At 38.0% G+C, this 11,355-nt stretch overlaps 1 protein-coding gene across 1 annotated transcript; it reads right to left on the bottom strand.

Moving 5' to 3' along the window:
* Positions 1-429: 429 nt before the first annotated feature.
* LOC149150346 (uncharacterized) lies at positions 430-1,254 on the bottom strand. The gene has a single exon (XM_089442768.1). It carries the CDS (start codon positions 1,252-1,254, stop codon positions 430-432), a length of 825 nt encoding a protein of 274 aa, XP_089298894.1.
* Between the last annotated feature and the right edge of the window lie 10,101 nt (positions 1,255-11,355).

Here is an 11,355-nt window from a genome sequence, read left to right on the forward strand (position 1 = left end):
TTCTTTAATGTATTAATATTAAATGTATTATTGTATTATTTTTAATGTATTCTTAATGCATTAATTTTATATGTATTATTTTTAAAATTTTTAATGTATTATTTTTAATGTATTAATTTTAAAAGTATTATTTTTAAATGTATTATTTTTGATTCAATTAATAATAATGTATTATTTTTAATGTATTGATTTTAATTGTATTATTTTTAAATGTTTTATTTTTTATTCTTTTTAAATTAATGTATTAGTTTTATGTGGATTTCAATTGTTAAACTGATTAGTTATATTTCTCTTTAAATTTTTATTGATAAGAATTAGGTTTATTTATGAGCTCTATTTTTTATTTTATATATACTCATATTCATGTATTGTTAATTTTTAACTTAGATTTATATGCTTTATTAATTAATAAGATTTCCTTTTAAAGTTTTATTGTTGAGAATTAGATTTATTTTTATTTTTAAGCAGGCAGTTCCAGTTTTTACTAATGTCCCATCCCCCATCCCTATTAAGGTTACCAGGATGTTTTTTGATTTCAATTGCTTCACGAATTTTACGCTTGAAATGGTGTTCTTCTCTGGCAACGATTCTGGTTTCTTCAAGGCATATGTGATGGTTTGTTTTGCCTACATGCTCAGCAAGAGCTGAAGAGCGAGTTCTTTCTTTACGGATATCAGCGCTATGCTCTTTGAGTCTTATTCTTACAGACCTGCCAGTTTCCCCTATATAATGTTTTCCACAAGAGCAGTTTATGATATAAACTCCTTTCTGCTGAAGTTGATCCTGGCTGTCTTTAACAGACTTCATACCTTGCTTGATAGTTGACAAGGGTTTGAATGAAGTTTTGATGTCTTTTTTCCTGAGAATTTTGGCAATTTTGTCAGTGATACCTTGAATGTATGGAAGGTATGCATTAGAAGTTGAGGGGTCTTTTGTTTTGTTTATATTGTTTCCAGATTTTGCCTTTTTAATGGCTTTGAGGATGCTCTTACTATTGTATCCTAAGCTGGCAAAAGTTCTTTTCAGGTAAGCAATTTCTTCGTCAGCGTGGTTGTCATCTGAGATTCTACAAGCTCTAGTGAAGAGTGTTTGCAGTACCCCGGTCTTTTGCGTTGGGTGGTGATGTGAATCAGCATGGAGGTAGTTGTCCGTGTGAGCTTTCTTTCTAAAAACTTTATGGCCGATGGAGCCATCATTGTTTCTAATGAGGAGAATGTCAAGGAAAGGGATGCAGTTATTTTCTTCGGTTTCCATTGTAAACTTTATGTCTTTAGATATGCTGTTGAGGTGGTTCAAAATTTTTTTAAGTTCTATATCACCATGAGGCCAATTTACACTAGTGTCGTCTACAAACTTGACCCAAAACTTAGGTTTTAATGGGTAAGAATCAAGAGCCTTGGTTTCAAATTTTTCCATGAAGCGATTGGCCACAATGGGTGAAAGAGGCGATCCCATAGGCACACCCGATGTTTGTTCAAAGATTTCCCCTTGGAAAGAGAAGAACGTTGAGCGGAGACAAATTTCAGCTAATTTTGTAGTTTGGGGGTCAGCCACTTCCTTAACCACTTGAATTGCTTCATCTAGGGGGATTTTGGTGAATAGCTGGACTACGTCAAAACTAACCAGTTTATCTTCAGGATCTAGGGTTGTATTTTTAATGAAATTGACAAATTGATTGGAGTCTTTTATGTAAGAGCTGGTTTTGCCAACTAGCGGAGCTAAAATACTAGCGACATATTTTGCTAATTCATAAGTAGGAGAACCTATAGTGTTGACTATAGGTCTTAGGGGAACTTCTTTCTTGTGCACCTTAGGGGCTCCATAAATCCGGGGAGTGATTTCACTATCAGGGGTGAGGCGTTTTTTTATTTTATCGTCAAGATCGGTTTCTTTAATGGCTTTCTTTACAAGTCTAGTGATTTTGGAGATGGGGTTTTCTTCCAGTTTTTTGTAGCTGCCACTATTATATAAGTGGTCCCTCATCTTGCTAACATAATCCTCATAATTCATAATGACAGTGGCTCCACCTTTGTCTGCTTTCAGAATGACAATGTCACTATTCTTCCTGAGATTCCTTATGGCCCTGAGCTGTTCAGGGTTTAGGTTTCTTTTAGGAGGTTTTGCTTTCCTTAAGATTACAGTGCATTCTTGTCTGACCAGCTCTTTGTCTTCATTGCTGAGAGTCTTTAACAACTTCGTTCACCGAGCTTGCTGCTTCATCATCTGCTGCTCCCATTCTGGCTGCGTCAATGCTATTAGTTCCAGCACTGCTCCTACCCACCAATAATTCTTCCTTCCTTATGGCCCTGAGCTGTTCAGGGTTTAGGTTTCTTTTAGGAGGTTTTGCTTTCCTTAAGATGACAGCGCATTCTTGTCTGACCAGCTCTTTGTCTTCATTGCTGAGAGTCTTTAACAACTTCGTTCACCGAGCTTGCTGCTTCATCATCTGCTGCTCCCATTCTGGCTGCGTCAATGCTATTAGTTCCAGCACTGCTCCTACCCACCAATAATTCTTCCTTCCTTATGGCCCTGAGCTGTTCAGGGTTTAGGTTTCTTTTAGGAGGTTTTGCTTTCCTTAAGATGACAGCGCATTCTTGTCTGACCAGCTCTTTGTCTTCATTGCTGAGAGTCTTTAACAAATTCGTTCACCGAGCTTGCTGCTTCATCATCTGCTGCTCCCATTCTGGCTGCGTCAATGCTATTAGTTCCAGCACTGCTCCTACCCACCAATAATTCTTCCTTCCTTATGGCCCTGAGCTGTTCAGGGTTTAGGTTTCTTTTAGGAGGTTTTGCTTTCCTTAAGATGACAGCGCATTCTTGTCTGACCAGCTCTTTGTCTTCATTGCTGAGAGTCTTTAACAACTTCGTTCACCGAGCTTGTTGCTTCATCATCTGCTGCTCCCATTCTGGCTGCGTCAATGCTATTAGTTCCAGCACTGCTCCTACCCACCAATAATTCTTCCTTCCTTATGGCCCTGAGCTGTTCAGGGTTTAGGTTTCTTTTAGGAGGTTTTGCTTTCCTTAAGATGACAGCGCATTCTTGTCTGACCAGCTCTTTGTCTTCATTGCTGAGAGTCTTTAACAACTTCGTTCACCGAGCTTGCTGCTTCATCATCTGCTGCTCCCATTCTGGCTGCGTCAATGCTATTAGTTCCAGCACTGCTCCTACCCACCAATAATTCTTCCTTCCTTATGGCCCTGAGCTGTTCAGGGTTTAGGTTTCTTTTAGGAGGTTTTGCTTTCCTTAAGATGACAGCGCATTCTTGTCTGACCAGCTCTTTGTCTTCATTGCTGAGAGTCTTTAACAACTTCGTTCACCGAGCTTGCTGCTTCATCATCTGCTGCTCCCATTCTGGCTGCGTCAATGCTATTAGTTCCAGCACTGCTCCTACCCACCAATAATTCTTCCTTCCTTATGGCCCTGAGCTGTTCAGGGTTTAGGTTTCTTTTAGGAGGTTTTGCTTTCCTTAAGATGACAGCGCATTCTTGTCTGACCAGCTCTTTGTATTCATTGCTGAGAGTCTTTAACAACTTCGTTCACCGAGTTTAGGTTTTGCTTTCCTTAAGATGACAGCGCATTCTTGTCTGACCAGCTCTTTGTCTTCATTGCTGAGAGTCTTTAACAACTTCGTTCACCGAGTTTAATATAAAAATTAAAAATGAAAACAGAAGCATAACTTTATGACAAGTACATTATTGTTTAGGTATCCACATAACATTGAGTAGCCATAATTGGCAAGTCAATTTAATGTTTAATGTGCCAGATAGTTATATAGATTTGAGTAGAAGGACTCTCACATAGGATTTTCAGGTCATCTTGAAAGATTGAATATCTAATAAAAAGTAGTGAGTTAAATATGAAATTAAAATGAAATGAAAAAATTCTTAAGTAAACTTATCTCATTCCAAGGAAAAGGCTTAACAATTTTTATGTATGTTATAATTATAGTTCTTTAAATTTAAACAATAAGTATTTAATTGATGTTAACCCCAAGCGTTAGATCAATTGGTTGAGTCCTTGTCATTAACGCATATTTTCTAATGAGAGGTCAGAAGTTCAACTCTCTCAATGCCCTCGGGGTCAAGATCCATGGTTGACATGATAGGAAGTAATGTGTTCAAGTGGATCTTCCTGCTATAAATATTTTTTTGATTTAGAGTTTATCGATATCTGGAGTCTGTGAATGACATAAAAAAAAACTTAAGTGATATCAAACCAACAAATATCGAGGGTGGAACCCGTTGATTTTGTTGTGAAACTCAATGCAAACAACTTAATTGTTAGTATTTTGACATACAATAACTACAAGCCATTAAATATCACACAAATAGGTATTTGTTTCCTATTAGAGGAAGCAAATTGACTGAGAAAAAAGAGACCCAAGTCTACTCATAAATGATGGAAAAATGGTAGAAAAAATTAAAGGAAAACATCCTTTCTTAGGAATGAGGAATCACTTTCAGAAGTGCAAAAATATATGCAGAGGAGAGAAGAAAGTGTTGGAATAAGAGGAAGATAAGAAGGATAAGATGAAGGCTTCAAAGCCCAGGCATGGTAAGACAAAAGGGGAATTCCTTTTTTTTGGATGCAAAAATAGCTATGAGGTTAAGAGGATATTTTATAGACATATAGTACAACCATACATCAATAATTTTGGTTTTCATAAAAAAAGTAAATTTATAAATAAACTCCCTTATCAACACTTCTACAGAATAGTGAAAGTGAATGTGGGAGAAGAGAGTAAATATTTATAGCTTCTCAAGAAAGTGAAGGTCATAGATTAGTACATCCAAGTCTTCCTAAATCATTGGTGATAGAAATTTCATAACTAAATATTGCTAAGAAATGTAGGTGATGAAAAAATTTCGAAATTGCGACATATCATGATTTCCTTTTACCACTGGTATTGGTTTTCAGAAAAGGGCACCATTCTTAAACACTATGCCATTATTTGATAGAAAATACATTCACATCCTTTGATCAAATATTAAGCTTGATTTCTATTTTCTGTTTATAAATCATGCCATGTTTGTTAGAAGTTTGATGTATGGGTTGTCGGGCTTCTAAACTCACTCCCATGAACTTTGGAGGTATACTTTGTCACATTTGTGAGAACATGATGTTTTTTAATGATATACAATATGCCCTGCTCATGTTAATTGGAACGTAGCGTTCAAGGAACTTATGACCACATTTTTACATACATGGGATGTTTGAATCATCGCATTTAATACAACATGATCACATTTTTTAAACAGGAAAAATATCTCGTATTCACTACAACTACAATGTAGCATTTCTCAAAATTGTGACAATAATCCATCGAACTTGGGACCACAACCCATCAAAATTCATATTCATATTCGAAGCCATGGGTCACTGTTTCAACCTTGGGTTCTAAAATTGATACCAAAACAAACTACATTCTATATTCTTTCTGCAACTTCTTACAAAAATGCAATCTAATGCCCAGAACGAAAGTTATGACGATTTTCCCAAGATGACCTATTTTGAATGTAATTCAGGGGTCTGCAAAAACCCTAAATTCCTCAGATTATATCTTTGAAACTCTAGCAAGATAGGATCTGAAATTTGGATCAGAGGTTCATCGTGATTCCGTCTAAAATAGGTTTTCTTTTGAGCTTCTGAAACGTCACAAGAAAAACGTTATAGCGAAAATTCCACGATGACTTGCTTAGAGCAGCAAAACGCTAGAATCCAAAGCTCTCATACCAAGTTTTTTGAAACGAGCTCACAAAAAGATAGAAAAGATAGATCAACACCTTAGAATTCAGCCTCTTTGAGGGGGCAACCTCCTTTACATTACACAAATGAAAAATTCTTGGATGATACAAATGACAAGACCTCCTTTCTATATATAGGAGTATAAGGGGTCATAATATAATGAGAGCTGACATAAAAATAATAATGTAAGGGCACAATAATAATAATAGTGGGCTTCTATGGGGCACAATAATAACAATATGAGGAGTACATGGGCACAACAACATAATAAGGGGGTTCTACTAATAGCAATAAGGGGTTACATTAGTAGTATAGGGACCTAACAAAAAGAGAGGTATAATGTAATAAAAAACTTAAATCATCCATTAAACGTCATAACAATAAGGAATGGAGAGAAATTTCTTGTCATTTCGATGTGTATTGATATAAATAAAAATGATTGTTTAGTTGATGTTTAAATATATTTTAGTGATTTATTTATAGTGTCAAAAATATTGATCTAATAGATTTCAATTGTAAGTAAATATTGTTTAGATAATAGCATTTGTTTGAGAGTGTTAATAATATGTTTTAAGTTTCTTGATAGGCGTCTAACTAATATATTATTCCAATTAAATCCATATATTTACCATATTGAATAAGAAAAAAATGAAATATAGGGATGCAGATGTCATTGACAAAATATTCAAAGTATCACCAAGTATTTGTAAATGATAAAGATTACAAAATAGGGGATCCCATGATTAATCCTAAAACTATGTGCCATTGAGGTATGACAAAGACATCTCTCATCAATATTCTTCAGATTTGAGGGTATTTCCTTATTGAGTAGATAGTCCAAGTAATGATTTTATTACAAATAAAATCTAGATATAATTGAGCATACCTCATTGTCAAAACACATTATGTGCCAAAACAAAAGTTATTGGAGCGTTTCTAGATTTAGCAAAATAATAGTATGTGAAAGGTAAATAAGTTATCATAGAAATTCAACATGTACCATCACCGAAGGGGTTGGAAGCTACATTGGAAATGACAATTTAGGTGTGAATGAAAAAAGACATTAAAATTATTGTGCTTTTAGATTGATGTTATCACCAAGGTTTCACCCTTATCATAACATAAGTTGGTATAAAAAAATACATGCCCAAAATATTACAATATATTTTTCCAAACACATTTTGTTATTAGTATGATTTATATTAGATTTGTTTCCTAGTGTATATCATTTTGGGTCCCCATATTAAAATGAAAACCATATTGTGGGACTTAAGGATTATTTTTATAAGTATTTCAACAAATGTGCTTAGTTCGCAATGAATGTAACAACCATATATTTTGTCAATGGCATTAGAAAGAGAGAACTAGTGTAATAAAAATCATAAATCATCCATAAAACATCATAATAGTGAGGAATGGATATAAATTTCTTGTCATTTGATTATGATGTAATTGATATAATTAAAAAATGATTAAGGGACTATGTAGATACATCAAATTTTCTAATGAGATAATAAAATATATTAATGTATGAACCTATTAACCCTAACCCAAAATTCTCTGAAGCAAGAAATATATATCTCAAGAGATAAATGTGAGTCCTTTATATCATGTTTTAACTAGATGTTGAGACAATTGAAAGAGGAAAAATTTATAGATAATATCCTAGACTAGATTAGGCTAGATTGGGCTAGGTTAGGCTAGATTAGATTAGGTTAGATTGGGCTAGGCTAGGCTAGATTAGATTAGGCTAGGCAAGGCTAGACTAGATTAGGCTAGATTGGGCTAGGCTAGGCTAGATTAGGCCAAGCTAGATTAGGCTAGGCTAGATTAGGCTAGATTAGGCTAGATTAGGCTAGGCTAGGCTAGGCTAGGCTAGATTAGGCTAGCCTAGGCTATGTTACGCTAGACGAGATTAGGCTAGATTGGGCTAGGGTATGCTAGGCTAGGCTATGCTAGATCAGAGTAGGCTAGGCTAGGCTATGCTAGGGTAGATTAGGCTAGGCTAGGCTATGCTAGCCTAGATTAGGATAGGCTAGATTTGACTAGGCTAGATTAGCCTAGATTAGATTAGATTGGGCTATGCTAGTCTAAGCTAAGTTAGGTTAGGCTAGGCTAGAGTAGGCTAGATTAGATTACATTAGGCTATGCTAGCCTAGGCTAAGTTAGGTTAGGCTAGGCTAGATTAGGCTAGATTAGGCTAGGCTAGGCTAGGCCAGGTTAGATTAGGGTAGATTAGGCTAGGCTAGATTGGGCTAAGCTAGGCAAGGCTAGGCTAGGCTAAACTAGATTAGGCAAGGTTAGATTAGGCTATGCTAAGCTAGGCTAGATTAGGCTAGATTAGGCTAAGCTAGACTAGCCTAGGCTAGATTAGGTTATACTAGATTATGATAGATTAGCTATGCTATATTAAGTTAGGCTAGATTAGGCTAGGCTAGACTAGCTTAGATTAGACTAGGCTAGGCTAGATTAGGCTAGGATAGATTAGACTAGATTAGACTAGGGTAGCTTAGGCTAGGATACACTAGATTAGATTAGGCTAGATTAATCTAGATTATGCAATATTAAGCTTGGTTAAATTATGCTAGATTAGACTATGCTAGGCTAGGTTAGGTTAGATTAAGATAGGCTAGATTAGGCTATATTAGGATAGGCAAGATAAGCTAGATTATGCTAGGCTAGAGTAGGCTAAATTAGGCTAGGCTAGACTAGGCTAAATTAGGCTAGGCTAGATTACAGTAGATTCGACTAGATTAGGATAGATTTGGCTAGGCTAGATTAGACTAGGCTAGGCTGGATTAGGCTACGCTAGGCTATATAAGGCTAGGTTAGGCTAGGCTAGGATAGATTAGGCTTTGCTATATTAGATTCGATTAGGCTAGATTATGCTAGGCTAGGTTAGACTAGATTAAGATAGATTAGGCTAGGTTAAATAACATTAGGATAGGCTAGATTAGGCTAGGCTAGATTAGGCTAGGCCAGGTTAGATTAGGCTAGGCCAAATTAGACTAGGTTAGGCTAGGCTAGACTAGGCTCGGCCAGATTAGACTAGGCTAGGCCAGGCTAGATAACACTACATAACGCTAGATTGGGCTAGGTTAGGATAGGGTAGAGAAGGCCAAACTAGAGAAGGCCTAACTTAGCCTACCCAACCCTAACATACATTCACCTACCCTACCATACCCTAGCCTACCTATCCCACACTAGCCTATCCTACTTAACCTACCTAGGCTACTCTAGCCAAGCACACCCTAGCCTAGCTAGCCTACCCTAGCCTACCTAGGCTGGCCTACCCTACCTAACTTAGCATAACCTAGCCTACGCTAGCCTACCCTAGCCTACCCTATCATACCCTCTCCTAAGCCTAGCCTAGCCTACCTAAGCCAAGCCTATCCCATCCTAGCCTATCCTAGCCTACCTTAGCCTAACCTACGCTAGCCTACCCTACCCTATCCTACCCTAGTCTACCCTAGCCTATGTTAGCCTATCCTACCCTAGCCTACCCTAAACTGCCCTATCCTAGCCTATTCTACCCTAACCAGCCTACCCTAACCTAGCCTAACCTATCCTAGCCTAACATATCCTAACCTACATAAGCCTAGCGTAGCCTCACCAATCCTAACCTACCCAAGGTTATCCTAACTAGTGTACGCTAACCTATCATACCCTACCATAGCCCACCCTAGCCTACCCTATCCTACCCTAGCCTAACGTACCCTAGCTTACCCTACCCTACCCTACCCTACCTTACGTAGCCTACACTACCCTAGCTTAGCCTACCCTAGCTTACCATAGCCTACCCTAGCCTACCCTAACCTACGTTAGTCTACCCTAGCTTACCTAACCCAGCCCAGCCTAGCCTAGCCTAGCCTAGCCGAGCCTAGCCTACCTTAGCATACCTTACGCTACCCTACCCTAACCTATCCTACCTTAGCATAGCCTACCCTATGCTACCCTACCCTACCCTACCCTGCCCAACCTAGTGTAACCTACCTAGCCAAGCCTACCATATACTAGCCTAGCCTAGCCAAGCTTACCATACACTAGCCTAGCCAAGCCCACCTAGCCTAGCCAAGCCTACCTAGCCTGCTCTACCCTATCCTAGCCTACTTTACCTAGCCTAGTGTAGCGTAGCCTACCTAGCCTATCGTAGCCTAGCCTACCTAGCGTTGCCTAACCTACCTAGCCTAGGCTAGCATAGCCTAAGCTAACCTAGCCTAGCCTAGCCTAGCCTAATCTACCTAGCCTAGCCAAGCCCACCTAGCCTAGCCAAGCGTACCTAACCTACTCTAGCCTACCCTAGTCTACCCTACCCTACCCTACTCTATCCTAGCCTACCTAGCATAGCTTAGCCTACCCTACCCTACCCTGGCCTAAGCTACCTAGCCTAGCCTACCCTACCTAGCCTACCATAACCTACCCTACCTACCCTAGCTAGCCTACCTTACCCTACCCTAACCTATCCTAGCCTACGCTACCCTACCTAGCCTACCCTACCCTACCTAGCGCACCCTAGCCTATGCTACCGTACCCTACCCTACCCTACCTAGCTTAGCATAACCTAGCCTACCCTAGCCTACCTAACCTACCCAAGCATAACCTAGCCTAACCAAGCCTACCCCAGCATCCCTTAGCCTACCCTAGCCTACCCCAACATACCCTATCCTATTCCTTGCCTACCCTAGCCTACCTTAACATATCCATACCCTATCCTAATCCTAAGCCTAGCTAAGCCCACCTAGCCTACCCAAGCCTACCTAGCCTACTCTAGCCTACCCTGCCCTAGCCTAGCCTAGCCTACCCTAGCTTAGCCTATCCTACACTACCATAGCCTAAGCTACCTAGCCTAGCTAGCCTACCTTACCCTACCGTATCCTAGCCTAGCCTAGCCTAGCCTACCTAACCTACCCTACCTAGCCTAGCATAGCCTAGCCTATCCTAACTAAGCTAAGCCTATCCTAGCCTGCCTTAGCCTACCTTAGCCTAGCCTACCATAGCCTAACCTTTAGTATCTTATCCTAAACTAGCATAGCATAACCTACCCTAAACTAGACTATCCAACCTAGCCTAGCGTGGCCTAAACTAGCTTAGCCTATCCTAAACTAGCTTGACCTAGCCTAGCTTAAGCTAGTGTAGCCTAGCCTATCCTAGTCTTGCCTATCCTACCCCACTCTAGCTTACCTAGAGTAAACTAGCCAAACCTATACCCTAAATCTCAATATATTTTATAAATATACATCCCACATGAAAGTAAAAAAACTTCACATAAATAGTGAACATAAGTAATGGATTTATTATGAAAATAACAAAATACAAATTGATGTTTATTGAAAAAATATTTTACATATAAATATTTGAATTGAAACATAATATAAATTATATAATAAAATAGATTTTCAATATACATTAAAAACACACACACACACACACACACACACACATATATATATATATATATATCTATATTCAATTAAGTAATTAAATAACAAATTTATAAAAATGAATAAACACTTTAAAAGATAGAATCATATATAAAATTCATATATTACAATTAAAATATATAAAAACTAAGAAAAATCATATAAACTATATGAATGCTTAATAAATTA

The sequence above is a fragment of the Pinus tabuliformis genome, chromosome 9 (assembly GCF_031772625.1).
Source record: "Pinus tabuliformis cultivar Carrire ecotype Pingquan chromosome 9, CPIR1, whole genome shotgun sequence".
NCBI classification, from domain to species: Eukaryota; Viridiplantae; Streptophyta; class Pinopsida; order Pinales; family Pinaceae; genus Pinus; species Pinus tabuliformis.